At 39.3% G+C, this 21812-nt stretch overlaps 1 protein-coding gene across 2 annotated transcripts in view; it reads right to left on the minus strand.

Annotated features, from left to right (window-relative positions):
- Reln (reelin) overlaps positions 1–21812 on the minus strand; it is a 461223-nt gene that overhangs the window by 218008 nt on the left and 221403 nt on the right. For both annotated transcript variants that reach the window (XM_076566340.1, XM_076566339.1), the window contains exons 7-8: positions 11632–11728; positions 5880–5931 (exon numbers count right to left, since the gene is read on the minus strand). In XM_076566340.1, the coding sequence (XP_076422455.1) occupies positions 5880–5931; positions 11632–11728 (149 nt within the window). The remainder of the gene's footprint in view (positions 1–5879; positions 5932–11631; positions 11729–21812) is intronic.

Consider the following 21812-nt stretch of genomic DNA (forward strand, 5'->3'; position numbering starts at 1 on the left):
AGTTGATGCCAAGAGTCTTCCATGTTCACTTTCCAGTGCATTCCACATCAGAATGTGCTGATTCGTGCTAGTCTAAGTAACCAGCTAGCCACGGGGATCCCCTACCTCTGCCTTCTGGGATTACGAGTGGCTGCATTCCTGTTCAGCTTTTTAGATACATGTCTGGTCCTTACACTTAGATGGCAAGTGCTTTATCCACTGAGCCAACTACCTCCCCATCCTACACTAGTTGCTCTTTATGGTGTCTATTTACCTTAATCCTTATTTGGCAAATTGATTCCTATTCATCTAAAGAAAGAACTGGGTAGAAGTGAATCAGTATATTCATAGAGTGGCTCAATGCAAGTTTCTATCAAGCAAATGTTAAGTTCAGCCTTAACACAACTATAAAAACAAATCTCTTAAAGAATTCCCTTTTTTATTGTCCTAGTTTGAGATCTGGTGTGATAATACAATGGCCAGAAGTGATGTGGGGAGGAAAGGGTTTCACTTGGCTTTCCCTTCTGGGTCACAATCCATCCTTGAGGAAGTCAGGCAGGAAATGAAGCAGAGGCCATGGAGAAGCTGCTCAGCTCACTGACTCACTAGCTCTCAGGGGCCTCAGCGAGCTTCCTTATGCAGCCTAGGTCCACCCATCAAGGAATGGTACTGCGCACACTACCGCAAGCTTTCCTATATGAACCAGTGATCAAGAAAATGACCCACAGACATGTCATAGACAAATCTTATTGGGGCAATCTCCAAACTGAGACTCCCTCAGATTATTTGGGGCTGTGTCAAATTGACAGTTGAAGATAACCAGGACAATTATATTTTATTGTTTAAGAGGCCCTTTTGTAGACCTCTGTTAAAACCATGGCATTAAAAAAAATTATGGTTTTTCTTGAGACAGGATCTGACTATGTAGCACAGGCTGGCCTTGAATTTGCTCCATGTGTCAGCCTGCCCTGAACTCTCAATCCTCATGCCTTAGCCTCCCAAGTGCTGGAATTATGTCATTTTAAATAAATTAAATTAACTGACTAAAAATTCTCGGTTAGCCCTCTAATAAACATTAAAATCTGCAGTGTAGATGAACTAGCTCTTTGGTTATACCCAAATTTACCTGTCTTTGCTCACATCTGCCCAGGCCAGTCCTGCTTTAGGAGGGCACTCTAGTTTCTCTCCTTGCCTGTGTTCAACTCATCGCCTATTGTGCTTTCTTCTGACCTGGTAGGGGACTCTGGTTGTTGACTCTTAGGATTTTTCTAGTTAGAAAGCTCCCCGCAACCTCTGCCTTTGAATTAAACCACCAAAAGGACTGACTGTGCCCCGATCCTGAATCTGTACACACTTACTACTGTAACAACCTGGAATTGTCACCCACTACTGTAACAATCTGGCATTGGAGAGCTCTTGTTGCAAATCAAGTGCCTCCCACTACACTAGCTGACTCCTGTAAAAATACTGTCTCCTCACTTTTTCTTTTACTATAACTAAAGTTAGCTCAAGACAACAAGGAGCAAATACTCAGTAAAACTCTGTTAAATGAACGACAGATACAAAGAACCACCAGCATTTCCCTCGGAAGCAGAATTCTGTCTGGGAACACAGTTTGGAGAAATCTGTACGATAATGGTTCGCAAGGGCATCAGCTCAAATTTCTCTTCCCATCCCAGAGGAAATCTAAGGGAAATGGGTAAATGCCCCTAAGGCGATAACCATAAATTCCACAAGTGGAATCTAATGAATCAAGTGAGGTCTGCAGCAAATCGATGCCTCAGCACAGAAATGGAAACAAGATCTTTCATTGGAATGGAAAAATGAAAAGTTCTTAGAGTATTTCAGGACACTTTTTAAAATGGCTTAGCTACTGATAATGTAAGAAATTTTAGCTTGTAAAACTGGCTTTCAGAATGCTCTTAATGCTCAAAATCTTCTATTTAAGAGTGTTTGCATATCTATTTATTTATGTGCATATATTTATTTATATGCATGAAGATACATGAATAATATAAATATACCATTTTAAGTATGCCTGTAATATTTATCCACATTACACATATTTGAAGGAACTTTAATAAGACACTCCTTAGTAATGTAAGCAATTTCTGTATACAGGTCTCCAAGGCACTTGGGACTCCTTTGGATTATATTTGTAACATAACTGGAAATGTTTACAAGGACAATATAAAACATTGCTAATTATGAATATAATTCATCATTGAGCTCATAAATAATAATGAAATTCTTTATAAATTACCTATATATAATCTGAATGATTCTATACAATAAACACTGAACATGCGATGTGCCTTCTGAAGTAGTGGCATTGAAACTGACTATAAGTACATTAATAGTGTGGATTTGGAGAATACCAAGATATATAAAGAAATGCAAATGCTGGACTCACAATGCACAACTGACTCTGCATAACTTTGGAGGTGGGTATTGATGAAATAGTTATTAAACTTCAGTTGCTGTTGTGATATTTCATTACTATGGGCTTGTAAAGTTAGAAATGAATCCACACATTTATGACACATTTAGGATTTATGTTCATGCTTAGGTGCAGCCCTCATGCATCCCTGTCAACAGAATGGTGCCACTGCCTTCTACCTCATAAACATCCATATAAATGAATGCTCATGAGATACATAAAGCCATTTCTGGAAATCATTCCAACTATAATTGTTGCTGGAGAGCTTCTCTCCAGGTTCCACCAAGCCCCGCAGTCCCACAATCCAAGTATAAAATAATCACTCAGACGCTTATATTACTTATAAACTGTATGGCTGTGGCAGGCTTTTTGCTAACTCCTCTTATATCTTAAATTAACAGATTTCTATAAATCTATACCTTGCCACATGGCTCGTGGCTTACTGGCGTCTTTACATGTTGCTTGTCCTGGCGGTGGCTGCAGTGTCTCCCCTTCCTTCTTCCTGTTTCCCCAATTCTCCTCTCTCCTTGTCCTGCCTATACTTCCTGTCTGGTCACTGGCCATCAGTGTTTTATTTATATAGAGTGATATCCACAGCATATAATGTTTATATTTACCATATAACATCATACACAATGTAGGTATTGGTTTGTTATTACATTGTTTTAACCCTTCTTTACACCTGAAAACTTCTAGCCTCAACATGTGGTAAATAAATTTCCCAATGAAGTTTCTAAGTAATAAGTTAAAATTTCTCTAACTAAATATATTGTTTCATCCCCAATGCGACATTACAATTTCATTTTTTATTTTAAAACCTTCACCCAGAAAGATTTTAAAAACATACTTTGTAGGTTATAAACTTGAATCTCTCTTTCTTTTTCACAGACCCATTTCTCTTCAGTTCTGTTACTCTGTATCATTTAATATCAGAGCCAGGATTCAAATCTTTGCTCTAAATTATACAAGCTACTTGGTGAACATGTAGGAAAATCAAAGTCTGGGCGAAGTCAGATGCTATGTCTAACCCAAAGACCTTGGCCTGGAGTTATCCTGTGTTCTGAATGTCATGTACTAAACCTTGCACTCTCTAGCCAACTCCCTAACTCTCCCTGCTCGATCCTTTTCATCAGTTCTACTAGACTGATACTGCAAAGCTGTTGGTCTGACTGAAAAGTGAAGGAAATAGAGAATCAATTCATGTCTGTTATTCATAAAAGTACTTTTTTCCTTCCTATAATAAAGAATAATTTAATTGATACTAGATCTCTTCTCCCTTGATTAAAATGAAAAATCTAGTGGAATTATGGATTCCTTTGTGGTCCTTCATTGCCTGAACATAATATTTGAAATTCATGTTTATTTTTAACAAAAAGAATACTCGATGTGATGGCTATTCTTGGGTGTCAACTTGACTATATCTGGAATGAACTACCTGGTAGGGTATACCTGTGAGGGATGTTCTGCTTGGTTTGAAGTGAATTCACCTTTATCAGGACCTTGGAGAGGAAAAGATATATGCCTTTGATCTGGGCCTTAAGGCTGAAAGACACACACCTTTGATTCAGATCTTGAGGTGAAAGGCACACCCTTAATGTGGACCACACCTTCTGCTAGAAGCCTATATAAAGACAAGGGAAGAAGGAAGGGCTCTTTTTTTTGCCTGCTTGTCCTCACTCGGTAGCACATCCATTCCTTCACTGGCATTAGAGCCTACTTCTTCAGCATATACAGAAGACCAGATGAGACACCTAGCCTGTTGGGACTGAGCAAATTCTGGATTCTTAAACTTTCCATTCACAGCAAGCCATTGTTGGATTAGCAGGACTACAGCCTTTGAGTCATTCCAATAAATTCCCCATATGCATGTATGTGTGTGTGTGTGTATATATATATATATATATATATATATATATATATATATATACTCATTCTATAAGTTCTGTGACTCTACAGAACTCTGACTAATATACCCCCAATACAGATAAACCAGAAACTGTAATTTCTTTTTATTTTGACTTTTTAATGGTTTAATAAATAGAATACATTAATTTTAGTTAAGATTCATGAAGATACCTGCCAGGCTATAGTTTAAAAAATTTGTTATTGTCAAACTACAACTATAAAAAGAACTATATTTCATTTTGATAATGAAACTTAGGATGGGCATGCTAACAGATTGAAAAAAAAGTTAAAAACTCACTATTTCTCATCTTCACTAGCATTTTTTAAAATAAATATGTGCTTTTAATTTGTCTGTAGAATGTTGTGGGCTATACTATTAATGTGAGAAGTAATCCAAACTCTAATGAGGCACTCTCGTACACCTACACAAGCTGAAATGAGGCTGGCCAATGGAAGAGTAACACGTGTATACTAGAAAGTCAACCACAGTGGGCTCCTGGCTGTCGACATGGCCATGCACTGTGGAATGGGAGCTGCTGAGGAAGAGGGTCCTTCTGCCAGAGTCTGATCTCCAAAGATGGACAGTCCAGATGGTGGAGACTAAAGAACACTGCCTATGGCTATCAGATGTCAGCAAACTCTGCAGCAGATCAGAGATAAACCAGGGTCTTATTGAGAAGGCAGACTCTTTCTTTCTCTAGAGCATTTTCTTTGGAAATGTATGCATGTTGCTTATTGATTCACACACATGTGTATATATACATGCACATATTTATAAAATTTTAAAAAGAATGGAATAGATAGCAAAAGTGCTATCATTTCATTAAAAGGCAGATTGTTACTGAATATTTTGGGTAGGAACTTTCACTTTTCATAAGAAGCCCTTAGAAGAAATATTTTCAGATACAGTAATTTTTTTCATTAATTACACCAAAATTAAACTTAGGTTATTTATGTCAAACATAAAATCTTAGCTTCCTTCAGCCACTAATAATATCTCTTCTACTACCCATCAGAGCTCAGAAAATTGAGCACATGTTTGTTTATCTTAATCTGAGCAGACATGACAAGGAAGGCATTTCTGCCACAATAGAGTAACCCAATACATTCAAAATCCATATGTAATCTTTTATAAAAATATTTCAGGGCTGTGAAGTCCACTCGGGGGTAAAGGTGATGCTGCCAATCCTGAAAATTGAGTTTGATCACCAAAATCCACATGGTGAAAAAAAAAAATCAACTCCATCAAGTTGTCTTCTGACCTCCATATGTAAGCTGTGAACCACATCCATCTGTGGATAGGTTTACACACATGTATATATACACCATAAATAAATGGAATGTAATAAAGTCTTTAAAATGTTATAGATTATCTGCAGTACTTTTAATACCATTCACTCCTGGCACAGAATGAGAATGAAGTGTAATATCCTAAGATATTAAATTTCACTTTTTAAATTATTTGCTACAAAGACTTACTCTTTCCAATCCTAAGAGTGCCTGGGCCAGTTGTATATTTCTATGTAAAATGCTACAATTGCTGAGAGACACTTACCAATGGAAAACTGCAGGACAGATGCTGTTGTTGTGTTTAGGCATGTGGTGGTCTAGAAAGAAAACACAAAAATCAGACAAGGAATGTGAGAGGAAGACAAGCTTGGGGGGGAGAAAGGCTTTGGGAGCAAGAGAGCAAGAAAGATCCAGCCGCAAAGGTTTCCCTTTCCCGGCTGCTCCTCAAGCTCACCAGTATGCCAGCAGCATAGACAGATTTCTTAGTGAGAGACCCCAACTTGAGCTTGGATAGTAAGATTCTCAGGGTGCCATTGAAGCAACTTTCCAGGTCACCATGCAATGGCTTTTGAAAGAACTACATGCAGCCCATCACCTCCCTCTACCTCACCACCAGCCTGGGAGCCAAAGAGTCTCATAAAAAGGTGACCAAACAAAAATGAGACATAAATTAAGAGTAAAAGACTAGAAAAAGATGATTTTTAAGAGTAACCAGAGGGGCAGTGATATGCTTCAGTGGTTAAAGACACTTGATCATTTGAGCTGAGTTCAGGCCCAGGGACCTGGCTGATGGAACTGATTGTAGCAAGGTGTCCTTTGACTTTACATGTGTACTGTGGCACCCCCATACCCTGTTCCTATACACACAAAGCAGATACATGCAACCAAAAGTTTTTTAAGTCAACAGAACTAAAATAGCTAATTTAAATGCCATAATCTTTGAGAGGGAGATAATAAGATATTCTAAAACTGATTATGGTAATGATTTTACAACTTTGTAAAAGAATTGTACAACCTATGAATATTTCTTAAGATTAAAGAGGGAGGGGAGAGGTAGAGGGAAGAGAGGAAGTGAGAGGGAAGGAGGGGAGGGGGTCATATTATGAATAAGGGCCTGGGAAGAGCCTCCGACACATTTCTGTTTAATTGTGGTGTCACAAAGAACTCACTGACAAACTTCTCCACTATGGAAAGAGGAGTGACACACGTATGATTATGTATAAAGTTATTTATGTATTTATTCTTTGGAGCAGGCACACAGCTCTAATGAGATGCACTCTAAGTTCTCATTTTGCTGAGCTCCCGAACACTGGACACTGAGGTATGGATGCCTCACAAGCCTTCACTCTCGCAACAGCAAGTGTGTGAAGGCTTGCTCAGTATGCAGGCACAGTGTGCTGCCTTGCTGTCCCTTCTTCTACGACCCGATACCTTCCAACACCTCTTTAAACACGTGACTGTAAAATCCGGTGGGTAGGCGGCAAAGGTAAGAAGGGCTGGCAAGGGAAATTACATAATGCCTCCAGCCAGAGTCAGTGCGAGCTCCTACTGAATGCCAAACACGAACCACTGGGTGGACTGACGCAGGGAATTCTAGCCGTCTTTAATGTGAGTCTGCCTGTCATGTCCAGACCTCAGGCTCCTGTCTCCTTCCTCCCAGCAGAGATATCAGAGAAATATGAACAATAAAGTACTTAGAAAAGAAATCTGCTTTCCCCCTATAGCTTTTAAAGTATGTTTAACTATCTGCCCTCATGGGTTTCTACCTGGATAATTTCATATTAAAATCTAAAGAGGTACACTACCAACAGAGAAATTTTCTTTTAATTTCACATAAATTGAATGATTTTATGTAACTGAATAGATTCCCAGATGAATCATGAAACCGTTTCCTTGAAATAGTGATATTATGTAAATGAAAATGATTATATTATATATAAATGATGGTTATTGCCACTGCTAGTGCCCAGAGCATCCTAGAGAATCCTAATACTTGTCCTGGTGACATAATAAATGATGATGGGTCACCTGTCTGACCAAGTCACACAGCTGTGACCTCTGCTACTGAGTAGCAAGTTACTGCTTGAAACACTGCCAAGTTTCAAGGGCTAATGAGTCGACCCTGGCTTTCAAATAGTCATTGATTCTATATTCTTTCCTTCACAGGGAAGGCTGAGGACTCCTGTGACGTTTGATGCTGATTTCATTACTGTGTACCCCTAACATCAGTAAAACTTTCAGCTGCCAAAACAATAGGAGGGCCTTGGACATAAGCCAGGTTAATCAAGTGTCTGCTGCGCAGCGTGAGGACCCAAGTTCAGATCCCCGGGACCCGTCTAAGAGCGTCAGCATGAAGGGGCTAGCTGTATAACCCAGAAGCTGGGGGAGGGGCAGGGCAGAGACAAGTAGATCCCTAGAGCTTGCCAGCCAGTCATTTTACCTGAATTGGTGAGCTCCCAGATCAGCGAGAGACCATGTCTCCAAAAATAAGGTGGAGAACAATTGAGGACCTCTGGCCTTCACACACACACACACACACACACACACACACACACACACACACACACGAGCTCTCACACAAATACTATAGTACACAAAAAATATTGGGACAGATGAAAATAAGGAAAAAAGATAAAATCCACTCATCTGTATTTGTGATTTGGGTTTTATAAGTTATTAATAGTAATTTCAAATGTGTAATTTTACATTATTAAGCCTTTATGTCTAACATTATGGAAACAAAAGGGCTTCCTATGGGGTTTAGATAAATAATATAGTAATTATGAATGTGTTCTGGGATTTTTTTCACCAAATCTCAGTGCTCTTAAACAACTAAGTATGTTTCAAACTATAGCAAACAGATTGACAATTTAAACAAACCTTGATAATCCACCGTAGGCTAAGGCTGTTTATTATGCCCTCCATCTTTCTGAATTTAATAGTCTTTTAGGCCAGCTTACCACTGTTATTAAAACACATTTCAGCTGTGTGAGGAAAAATCTTTTTAGAAAGACACAGTAGGAATGAGACGCAGCTAGCATTAGAGTGCTTGCCCAGCATGTGTGAGGGCCTGTTTCAGATCCCACAGCACTGCGAGCAAATATGGACTTCAAAAAAGTGAGCAACATAACTCATTCCAAGTTCTGAGAATACACTTCTCTTTATCTTCATTTACATTAGCGAAATAAATGAAGTTCAGCATCACCACCTAAAACCTGAGACTTGAATAGTTAACCGAGTGTCTGAGGATGCCACAGAACTCAGTGATGGAAACAGAGGTTCTCGGAATGCAGAGATGATCACAGACACCATTTCCAAGTGACCCTGGGTGTTGATGACATGACAATTTAAGTCTGAAGAATGCAGGTTTACGAGTGGGTCCGTTTGTACTGTCTTTTGCTCTCTCCTTTCAGCCTTCTGAAGGAGGCCACACTCACCATCCCAACAACTCCATTTTGCTCCTTTGGATTGTTTTTGTTTGTTCAGTTCTAAATTTATTTCTATCTTATCTCAAATACCAGGAGCAAGGACCTTTGCATGCAAACATTTTATAACAGGATCAAAATGGCCCCAGGAAGACATTGCAGCTCCCTCAGTGCCAGCAGAACCCACACCACCAGACCTGAGATCAAGATGACCTGACTATGTTGGCCACACCCTGCCATCATCTCCTGTAGGGTCCTGGAGCCCCAGAAGGCAGTTCTTAGGACCCTGGACATCTAGCCTGTGTTAGTCACATTGAAGCAAATGCCTTCCCTGGTTCTCCACCACCTATGTGTCTGCTGCTGGGTTCCTTCTTGGGTAGGGCAGCCTGACCAGCCCTGGAACCTCAGACCTAGAGCCCGTACCAGGACTTCGGGGACACGGGCGGCTTTTTCAGTAGATCCAAAGCAAAAGCCTTAACCGACCAAGACCTTGGCTTGTGATTCTTCATTTCATGAATCCATAGGAACTGGATTATGAAAAACAAGCAGGTCCATCATTTAATAAGCAGTGTTTCAGGGTTCATATCAGTCCTCATGTACAACAGCTTCGACTGGATTCAGTTTTGGAGTTCCATGAAAACGTTTGAATTTTAGTAAATATGATACTGACAACTGAATCTCTCACTTTTCATTTGATTGGACTGCTTTCTATGAGCATGACATGGATACTACACATACTTTGGCCTTGAGGAGACTAAAGCAGTGTAAATCTTACTGAAAATTAAATAGAAGTTGTTACTGTCAATTCTATTGCTTTGAACCTGCAGAACATGTTCATTTTCAGAAAATACTTAGGATGGGAATACAAAGCTGCAAACCACTCTTCTATCTTATTAGGCATTTTGAGACAGGCAGGCCTCACCATCCCTCTGCCTCTCTGCCTTGTGCTGAGATTACAAGGTTATTATGTGAGTGAAGATTAATCTCACATATACAACTCAAAACTAACCAACAGTTCTCTATAGAGAAACAATCAGGATTAAATTCATGTCTGATCAAATAAACTAGATATTTCAGTTTTTACTCAATATAGGAATTTACAGAAATATGAATTCTGGCATTATAATACAAGATACTTTTATTTCCCATTGCCAATATTTTCAGAAATATTACTGAATGGAGCATCTCCTCAAATAGGCAGTTATTCTCAGCTCAATTAACTATGATAAATTAATTTTATTTTAAGGTTTATAGATAATTAATTCAATCATGGTATATTATTTAAAGTATACTGGCAAATTTATTTTTTCAGAGAGAATTTCACTACCAGAGTCACATTTGTCTGCAGGTATTATAACACCTTGTGAGACTTGAATTATAAGTACCTATTATTTTAATTTACATCTAATTAATTCTGTTTGTGATTTAGTTTCAACTGGAAACTCCATTTATCAATGTTCTGAAGCTCATATCCTTAATAGGTTAAATATATGTATTACCACAAGAAGGGTATTCAAGCAGAATGAAGTAAGAACATGCTGCAAAGTTAATTGGGTTCCACATCATGATAACTAAATCTTTTAGTTGCTTATATACACAGGGCTTTTCTCCCTCTTTACTATGGAAGCTAATCTTTTTGGCAACTCTTAAAGTTAGTGACTTTGAAATGACACAGAGTGAAAAGGAAGCTGTAGGAGGAAAAGGAGAAGGGGCTGTTAGGGAGCAGTGGCCAGGCACCAGGGAGCAGTGGCCAGGCACCAGGGAGTAGTGGCCAGGCACCAGGGGGCAGAGCGGCCAGGCACCAGGGAGCAGAGCGGCCAGGCACCAGGGAGCACAAGGAACATGTCAGAACACGGCAGAGTGACTGAGCCAGGACCTGATATAATAATGCTTTGATATCCTTTTCAGGGATGTAAAATGAATGCAGTCATCATGTCAGAAAGGAGGACCTAGTCAAAATAAAAGGTCCACGAGCCGGATGATGATGGACAGTGGTTGCTCTGTTTTTGATTTAGAATGCTCATTGCACATATAGTTCTAGAATTTACCTTCTCAAACAATGGCTAACACTGTAATTGACAGTAGCCTACTCTGGTGTCGTTTGGCATGAATGACATTAAAAACAAACTCAGTTATTCAGCGAATTCTTTAAAAAGAAATCCATCAAAGTTCATCTATTGTTAGGAACCAAAGTTTTAAAGTAATGTCATAAGAAACTCTTGACTTGCAAAGAGAAAATAATAATAGTAAGAGCAAGTCTTTATATAAGAACTTAGTCACAATTTGCTTATCTATGACATGTATTATGTACATGTGATATACATAATCATATCTGTATTTTAATTCATCTAATTATAGTAACCAATCAAGTTGAGTGAGACATACTGATGCTGCCAGTTTTTATCACAGAACCCTCATTTTTATATTTGAAAATGAGCATAAAACTACCTCTCCCAATTTTGAGACATCGATAATAGTACAAATAATACTTCAAATTTTCATCTGAACTCCTAGAACATAAGAGAAGCTTTTGTTGACAAAAAGCAGAGTAAGCACCGCAATGAAATGGCTGGTTCACTAGCACATACTTACCAACTCTCGGGGACCATATGGCTCGCAGAAGGTGACAGCATTGCCATGCATGATCGTGCCACACTGCTCTCCAGTCTCACAGTTGCTACACTCAGCCCTGCAGGGACACAGAATGCATTCTCAGTCTGAGAACTGAGCAGTACAAGTTGGTTTCTTGCTCCGATAAGGAAATGCATGATAGTTATTGTTACTTGGCTCAAATTGTCACTGCATAGGCAGTCATGGTATACTGGATACTGACAAGCTTCCAAAGACACAGAGCCAGAAAGGCTTGAGAATAAACCTTAGTTCTTTCAGTAACTTGTAGTGGCGGGAAATTCCTTAACTCTCCCAAAGTTTCAATTACCTCATGAATAAAATGACGATAACAGCACTGACCTCAATTAGCCACTGTGACAATTAAATGAGAGTATCTAGAAACTGATAGTGCAGAAGCAGTCTGATAACAGGCTTTAATAATGGGATATGGTATTACCAATAGTTATAGATAAGATATTGAAGTCCAATAGGCCCAATACAAGAGCAATTTCAAGTGTTAAAAATAAAGTAACATACACTTACACAATAAACTAAAAATCTACATCTCTAAAATGGAAATGTGTCTCACAAATAGACAGCTTGCATTATGGTCAGTATAAGTGTTTTAAATCACTATTCTCAAGCAAACTTACATTTTACATTCCACTATGCTAAAAATAATGGAATCAAATGAAATCTACATATGACTAAGGAATATACACAGATTCTAATACAAGTAAGTTTTGGATACTGACTTACATTAACCTTGAAAAGAATTTAATCTTATATCAGTTATAGTTTATCACTATAAAATGAGGTGGTTAATAAAAATGTAAGACAGGTAGCCGGGCGGCGGCGGTGGCAGCGGCGGCGGCGCACACCTTTAATCCCAGCACTCGGGAGGCAGAGCCAGGCGGATCTCTGTGAGTTCAAGGCCAGCCTGGGCTACCAAGTGAGTTCTAGGAAAGGCGCAAAGCTACACAGAGAAACCCTGTCTTGAAAAACAAACAAACAAAAAAAAAATGTAAGACAGGATCAAAGTATATTTTTCATGTCTCTCTAGTAGAAACTGAAAGCATTTATAATGCTCTACACTGTAACATGTCTACCTACAATTATTACACATCTAACATGCAGGAAGAAAGATCTATCTTCCCCCCCCCCCCCCGCCCCCAATCTGGTCCTCAAACCACATGAGAGCTTTATGAGATGCAGAGAGAATGTTTTCAAAGACCTTCCCATTCCAGGTGACAAAGGCTAGCTCTAGAAAGGGCACTCTGCCCTCTGCTCGGCAGACACTGTTACCCTCTTGCTGGTTTATGCTTTCAGGGAGGGGACAGCAACTCCCATCCAGACAAGAACACAGTGTGGAGAGAGCTGAGCAGCCCCTGAGGGCAAGAAGCAGAAACACAGAAGTATAAACATGGCAAATGAATCTCAGGACTTCTTATTGGTTCTACTGTCTAGAGCAAAGGGCTGCCATGCCAGCCTCTCCAGCTGTGCCCACACTAGAAGATCAGCAATACAATTATCTCTAGAATTTTTCAAAGAAGCAGAAAGGAATTTCTAATGAGGATTTACAGTGTCATTCATTGTATTGTAAATCTTAGCAGGAAATTGGAATCCTTTCTTGATTACTGTGCCACAAAAGTCTCATAAAGCGTCTTTGATATTAGAAGGAAGTCAGCAGCTTGTATCCATTTTTGGTATGTTCATTTACTGTATGTAGTACTAATAAGTACTGGTTGAATGGATAACTGAATGTAACACAATTTCATAAGCAGAAGTATTCTTAAGATCAGAAGTCCTAAAATTAATCTCATAATACTGCTTGGCACATCATATGCATGAGGTATTACCTTATTATTATTAGTGAAATTATTATCACTATTAATTTCTTGTGAATTTCTACCCTTTTTGGTAGCTACAAAACTGGTATATATGACTCCCTTCTCCCTGGTACAGAGGATGTTATATAAATTTCTTCTTATTGTATTTCTAATTAAAAGGAACAGCATAAAATTTAGATTGGGGGAAGGGCTGGAGAGATGACCCAGCAGTTAAGAGCACCATCATGGCAGCTCATGGTCAGCTGTAATTCCCGTCCCAGGGGATCTGATATATATATTAAATTTTAAAAAATTAGAGATTTTTTTCATTGATATGGAATGGGCTTCTTATATTAGTGATAGATGAGAATTATTTAATCTTCATCATTATGAAATAGCTTGAGAGAAACATGAAATTTGACAGAGAAAATAATAAGAGAATATTCAGAATTCATAATTGCAATCTGCCATCAGCTCCTGGACAGTGTTTCTCAACCTTCCTAATTTTGGAACTCTTTAATACAGTTCCTCATGTTGTAGTGACCCCCAACCATAAAATTCCTCTGTTGCTACTTCATAACTGTAATTTTGCTACTGTTATGAACTGTAATGTAAATTCTGATGGTCTTAGGTTGACTCTTATGAGAGAGTCATTCAATCCCCACAAGGGTTGAGACCCACAGGTTGAGAACAGTGCTCTAGGACCATCACTAAAAAATATCATTATTTATATAAATCTGAGGTTGGCTATTTGAATTTCTGTAGTAATCATTTTAGCTCAATGTGTTCACCAGGACTTCCGAATCAACCATATATAAGGAAAACAATATCTGAATACAGCATGCATTCTAGGCCTCCCTGATGTAGACAGCCTAACAGCTGGAGTTAGAGATCGGTGACTAGACAGGAGGTGTGAAGCATCTGGAGGACCAGCCCTGGTTTGTAGAGTAATGGGGGTAATGAAAACACAGGGGGAGAGGAAGCAGCCAGGGTGCAACTCTTCTTTCTGGACACTGTTCAACACTGTGCTTCATATCTCCAGAACTCAAAAAACATTAAAGGCATGCTACCCTGTTTAGACGCTTGCTTGAAGATTTCCAAGTGCCAGCTGTCACTCACAGGGTTGCTACCTGGAGGAACAAAGCCTTCCCCAGGGATTGATGGGTTAAATCAGTGGGCTTCCTGTCAAAGTCTTTTAAATGTCCTTTGCTTGATTTTCTCACAGTCTGACTGCGTTTGTCAACACAATTTATTTTAATTTACCCTGAACGCCTATCCCTCTAGGTGGTCAGGTCTAACCCTTCTCTGAGCTGCAAGTAGTTTATTCTTTTATTATTTATTACTGCATTCTTCTGTTTAATACCACCATGTACAGGACTTAGAGGTCTTAACTTTAACACACTGTGCTTAGCTTTAGCAATGGCTGACTGACCTACAATGCTACTTCTTCCAGCATTTACACTCTAGATGGAAAGGCAGAAGAGTCAATAAGCAGTTCTGATAGAGGGTATCCATGCAATGGTAGCTAGCCGTTGCATTGTTTTATATACTCGAGTGCCCTAAAGTGCACCAAAAGTGTGTGACACTCTCTTGGAGGTCACAGGTTATTGTCTTCACTTTTACTAAAAGAATAATGACCTTCAGAGAGGAAAGGACACTCGTTCAAGGTTACATGGTTGAAGAGTTGCAATTTAAACCTTTTCTACAGTTACTCTGTCCTTAAAATGGGAATATACACTGACTGTGGTGGAAACACTTCAAAACTGGGTAAGTAAGAGTTTCTGCAGAAGGTAGCCTCTGAACTGGTTCTAAGTGAGAACTAGAAACTAAGCAAGCAAGAAAGGCCAATGTGTGTAGGGAAAAGAATTTGCAGAACTTGTGATCCATAAACTGAGCTGTTAGTTCAGTGGGTTAGTATGGCTGGAATCAAACTGGTACACACAGAAAGATGTCAAATCGCAGAAAGTAGAGGGTTTCAGAAATGACTGACAGGGAGATTGACAGGCTCTGTGCTAGGCAGTCTACGAACAAACCATCAGTCACCTAAAACTATTGCCCTCCAATCTTTTTAATTCTTATTTAGAGATGCTAAAACTGGAATTTAGAGACACCATTGTCCAGGTAACATAACTAGTAATTTACAGAACTATGTCAGACCCCCACTGTTCTGTTTACAAAGTCAAAGCCACGAGACAAATCCAACTTGCAGGAAAATCACTGTACAGATGATGGACTGGAGGCCCAATAGACTAGGGCTACTGAAGTAAGCCCAGGAAGACACAGGGGCCATACAACTGCCTTCCAGCTTGCAGGACAGAGGGCTCAGATGGGAAAGGCTGCTGCCACCAAGCCTGCGTGTGACCCCTGAGGCCTGCATGATGGAAGGAGAGGACTTGTTCATGCAGCTTCCTTCTACTCCACGTGTATGCCACAGCATGCCTCTCTACCCTCATGAATACATGAAAGAACGCAATTTCCCACTTCCTAATAGCTGCCTTACAAGCTAAAGAAACAGGGCAGGGAACGTAGCTTGGTAGCTGGGCATTTGCCTGGCAAGTTCAGAGTCTTAGACTCAATTCCTAGCATGGCAAAATCAAACCTAAGAAGAAGTAAGGCTCAAATTAAAGAAACAAATGAATCTTCAAGATGTTTTATTTGATTTAATATATTCAAATTATGTTTTCACATGTAATTAACATGAAAATTATTAATAGCATAATTGATAGTCTTTTATTCATAGTAGCCCTCAAGTTGTAATTATCTTAATTCAGACAAGCCATACTTCTAATGCTCAACGGTCTCATGTGACTAGTTCCTCTCTCTCTGGGCAGCACAAACTGAGGGAAGACTACACTGCAAACTGATGTTCTCTGGCTGCAGTGACAACTGGGGATGACAAGCCAGACTCCCAGAAATGGCAGCTTAGGATCTGGTTGAAATCATAAGCGTATATATTTTTATGGGCAGGGGGTCTAAGAAGGGTACACACACAGAGGAGGGGTCCAACACTGTATCCCTGGGGAGTACTTCAGTTGTCCTGAGTGTGGCTTCTGAGCTCAGACTATCATCATGGTCCTTCAGAATAACTTTCCCTCAACTCTAATGCTTTAAATTTTCCATGTTTTCCTGGCAGTGGGGTTTCTTTCCCTAATTGTTACTAACCATCCTGTGCAGCCTGTGAATGTGAAATTCCTGATAGTCAATGCATCACATGACCTTTCTAACATTTCTTTTCTATCATTGTACATTGTACAATGTCCACATAAGAAGCCTATTACCACAAAGGGCAAGAAAAGCCTTCAGTTCAAGAAGAGGGAACAATTCTGAGGGAAACCAGACAGAACAGAACAAAGGAAACTTAGAGTTTCTCAGAAGATAATTGTGATCCACGTCTGAAGGAAAAGGCAGATTTTAAAACTCTACAGATGTAATTAACCACATAAAATAATTCCTTGCTAACTAAGGATTTCAAAACAATTCTTAAGTGCTATGTGTTCCTTCTTCCTAGGCTCCTATCTCAACAACAACAACAAAACCTCTGGATGCCTGGAATTTTCTTCTTCTTTTGTGGAACAGTTCAGCCTGTTTCCAAGAACTGGAATTAAATTTGGTGATGAGTAGCCCAACTTTACTGAGGCTCATAGGGGAAATGAAAGGTGCTGTTTGCTGTGACATTTGAACTGATGGCCTCATAACCGGTTTCTCCCTTTGAGCTCCTTCTGAGGAAAATCAGGCTTTGTAGAGTCAGGCAGCATAGTCTTCCAGATGTGTGGGAAGGAGGAAGTTTTACATAATCCCAGTTAAACAGGCTTTTGTTTCTCAAATTAAAAAGGAATGTGACCTCCCATGGCAAAAATATGGGACATTTCTCTAATTCAAGAGACCCTTTCTCCTTTTTCTTACTTCCCCAGCTTGAAAAAGCTGCACATAAGAATTGAACAGACACTGTGGTACATTATGAACTGTTCACGTCAAAATATACCCATCAAGAACAATATGATCAGAACACATTTTAATGGAAATGCATGTAATTTTCAAAGATGATGTGAGATTGAAATTTATTAAACCCTCTCTGGGCCTATTTATTAGGTTCCACATGAGCCTCCTCTTAGAGTTCACAGATCATCACATTAGAGGGACCTGAAACATCACTGCGTATTGTTACCAACATTTGATAAACAGTGAAACAGGACCAGAATCCAAGTTACCACAGCTGCCCCTGATTACAGCCAGTAAGAGACAAGAACTCCAGTTCTATAAAAGAAGTGTGTGCTGCAAAGAATGCCTGTCATTTTTTTTTTACTGCCATAGCTTACTTTGAAATTCTGTAATGACTGTTCTTAAAGTTATTTTTTTATTTGTAAGATAAAGAGATTTGCTTTCACTAAAAAAAAAATCCTATAAAAATAAGACAATGAAGTGGATTTCATAGAAAAACACTGAATGAATTCACAGGACTGGTGTATATAAGAATTAACTTCAATGAGACTTTGGCTGCTAGAAATCCTGGGATAACTAATCAAAACCCATTTTATGTTTATATTTTCATTCTCTTCCTCCTCCTCTCTCTTCTTTCTTTTACAATCAAATATAAAACAATCAGTAACTATGAAGGTTGTTCAACAAACTATTTAGGCTCAAAGCTGAATCATGAAGGATGAAGAAGCCCTTGGATGGGGGTTTTGCCCTCACTGTACTTGACCCGGTGAGAGCGAAGCTTGCATTTTTCTATCCTATTTACGTGTTTATGTTTTTATATTGAAACAAAAATTTTATATGATGTGTATTTGAGTAGAGAGCACACTTCTAAAAGTATAATTATGTCATTGGTTCTGATTTTAATCCATTCATCAGGCCCAGAAGAATCAGGAGTGCCATGTGGCTCTGGAGACAGAGACCCACACACACTGCAGTGACTAGCAGGCCCTTGGGACACAGGAAAGAGGGGGAGGATTAATGAGAAAGCTGGGTTCTTTTGTACAATTGCAGATTTATGGATGGTTGGTGGTGACATCATCCCGATAACAATAAATAAGTAATTGAAATATTATTTCCTTGAGTTGTCAAGTAACGTGACTCATTCCTCTATCAGATCAGAATGAACTCAACCAGCCTTTAGTCAGACACTCTTCTGAAACGAGTTAGTCACCTGGAAACTGACAATCACTTATCATCAGATTCTCATTTGAGATACATGGCCTTTGTCCTCAAGACCTAGGACAACACATTATCTATCCATAATTTATTACTTCTGAAGAGGTCAATCCTATACTCCACCCCACAAGAAGCAGTGTGCTTGCTATTCAGTGAGCCAGCATTGTCTATTCACCAGCATTTTTGTACAAATATGTTAAAATAATTTTATTATTTGTCTTGTTCACAAAAGGTTCTTTAAAACTAGAAAAAGAAAAGAAAATTATTCTTATAACCCTTTGATCCAAAGATAATGTGCCTCTGCCCCAGTGCAGATCACCACATGCTGACAGAAGCTGATGTGTGGCTCCACAAATCAAGGGCCTTAAACAATCAGAGTCCGGGGCCTTCTGTGAAGCCTTCACAGCCTTTGACCATATTTTATTTTCTTGTATTTGACTTGCTTTTTGAGACAATGTCTTGCTATGAATCTCTCATGAGTATAGCACTCACTCTTTCGGCTGGACTGGCCTTGAACTCATGGCAATTCTCCTGCCTCAGCCTCCTAAGTGCTGGAATTACAGGCATGTGCTACCACATGCAATTTTATTTTGTAAAATAGCGATGTTTTGTACTAAAGAAAGTATGGCCATTTATTTGGGAACTATTTATGCAACCATTTTGAAGTAATTAAAAATTAAGCTTTTTTTTTTAAATCAAGCTTTTTAAATTTCAAAAACCATTCAGTATTCATTGTAAATGTAGAATGTTTTAGAAAAACAGCAAGGTACATTCACTCTCTAAGAATAATCTCACCTTCAAGTATATCATGCTTTTTTCCTAAGGAGCTAACATGCCTCAAATGTGAACATGACAAACTCCATTTATAGCTCATTCTTTCTCATTACTTCTCACAGTGGAAGGTAAGAGAAGTCTTCCGATTTCACTAGGGAGTTGAAAAATCTGATCTCTTCTTCATTAACAGGCACATGACAAATAGGTTAAAAATAACCCTCTAAAAACGTACTACTGCACACGGTGTTCTCATCTCCTACTATGGCGAATTCTACAACATACTGCTTGAAGAAATATTTTCTCACTTGCTTCAAATATACTTGACATTTAATTCCATTGAGTGAGCTCTTGTTTCTGTCATCTCAAACACAGACTAAAGAAGGAAGGAATAGTCTCCAGATTTTACCTTCTTGCATTAGTGGGGTACCTCCTGGTTCACCTTTCTATTGTAGATAAAGACTGTCCCTGAGCAATTACATCACAGCAAAAAATAATAAGGGGAAGGGATTAAATGCAGAAGAAGAGACAGAGAGTTTTGTAATAAAAGGAAAAGGTTATTAATGAAAAAAAATGGAGACTAATCAAGAGAGAGAATAACAGGAAAAGTTGCAAAGGACTCATATAAGAGCAGAGTACTGTACTTTGTGTCCAAAAATAGAATTATAATTCTTCAGCAAGTACAACAGAGGTTCTGGCAAGGGTGTGTCACCACAGAATGTATTTTCTTCCGTTTCTCATCTGTTCACAATCTCTTTGCGTCACCTATCCTGTAAAAGCTACGTATAGGGTTTATTCTCCCTACAAGCCCCACTGTCTTCCGGCCTCACTGCCCTTGGGACTGCTGAACACAGAGTAAAATGTCAAGCAAACCCGAATAAGACTATTGTACCAAATTTCTTCCCTTTTTTTCTCCCCTGATTATCGTGAAACTCCACTTGTACTTCTCACACCTGCTCACTGAATGGCGGAGGCCTCTTGTTTCGTTATTTATGGTGTGATGGGGTCTCCTACATGCTGGTGAACTACCAGCCACGTGCCCAGCCTTTCCTGCATGCTGGCTGAGTGCCTACTGATGCAGCTTCCACTAGAATGACTCATCTCAGCCGGAGACCAGTGTTTTATACTCTTTCTTTAGACAATAATTTTCTCAGTGGAAAAGTATGATACTATACAAAATCATCTTTTTTTGTTCTATCTGATATTAATTGCTTTGACAAATTAGTAATTTCAAGAGAATGCAGCCATAGCAGAGTCTGGAATCTTTCAGCTGTATATTTTGGGATTTTCTGGAGTGTAACAGCTGACAGAGGATTCTCACAGCCCAGGCGCAGGGCACGTTTGCTGTCACTGTTGCTGTGTTGCTGTGCTGGAGGGGAAACCTGCTGTCCTCTGGTTACCATCTATCATTGGGTTCCCGAGTAGCCCTGTACTTCCCACCAGAGCATCCAGGGTATTACAGCCCCAGACGCCACCTGCGACCTTCAGAAAACAAGCATTAAAGGGATAACTTCAGGAAAACAAAGATGCCTCCTTGACTTAAAATTGCCTGGGGAAAAACACACTTGTAACTCAACTTAATCATTTTTAGAAATTCATTTATTTTTGTTTCCCTTTCTCTCTCCCTCCTTATTTCTCTCTCATTGTAAGTTAGAAATATACTTTATTTATTACTTTTATTTTGCTTTCCTCTGTTCTTATTTTATTAGTATTGTGTGTAGATGTGCAAACCACAGTGCAAGTGTGGAGACAAGTCTACAGTCATTTTCTCCCACCCTGCCTGGGTTTTGGGGAGAAAATGTAGATCATCAGGCTTGCATGGCAGTCACTGTTACCTGCTGAGCCATCTCACCAAAGCTTGGTGAGTTTTTTTAATTGGGATAAATTTATGCAACCGAAATGCATATATCTCTATTTTGGCACATCTATGCAACATATACTTTCTCAAGATCATCATTGCTTCATAATAATGATGTCACATGATCTGTTTGGGAGGCATCTAGGCAGTGGGACCAGGTCCTGTTCTCATTGCATGAGCTGGCTGTTTGAAACCTGGGGCTTATGCAGGGTCACTTGGCTCAGTCTGGGAGGAGGGGACTGGACCTGCCTGGACTGAGTCTACCAGGTTGATCTCAGTCCTTGGGGGAGGCTTTGCCCTGGAGGAGGTGAGAATGGAGGGTGGGCTGGGGGGAAGGGGAGGGGGGCAGGAGGCAGGAGAACAAGGGAATCCGTGGCTGATATGTAGAACTGAATGGTATTGTAAAATAAAATAAAAGGAAAAAAAAAGTACCCTACACACACCAATATGAAGTAGTAGTTACCCAAGTGTTAATGAGATAAAGTATACTAGTGGTTTCTGGAGATACAGGGATTCAAATCTAAACCCTTGTGCATGCGAAGTAAATGTCT

Source organism: Peromyscus maniculatus, chromosome 3 (genome assembly GCF_049852395.1).
Source record: "Peromyscus maniculatus bairdii isolate BWxNUB_F1_BW_parent chromosome 3, HU_Pman_BW_mat_3.1, whole genome shotgun sequence".
NCBI classification, from domain to species: domain Eukaryota; kingdom Metazoa; phylum Chordata; class Mammalia; order Rodentia; family Cricetidae; genus Peromyscus; species Peromyscus maniculatus.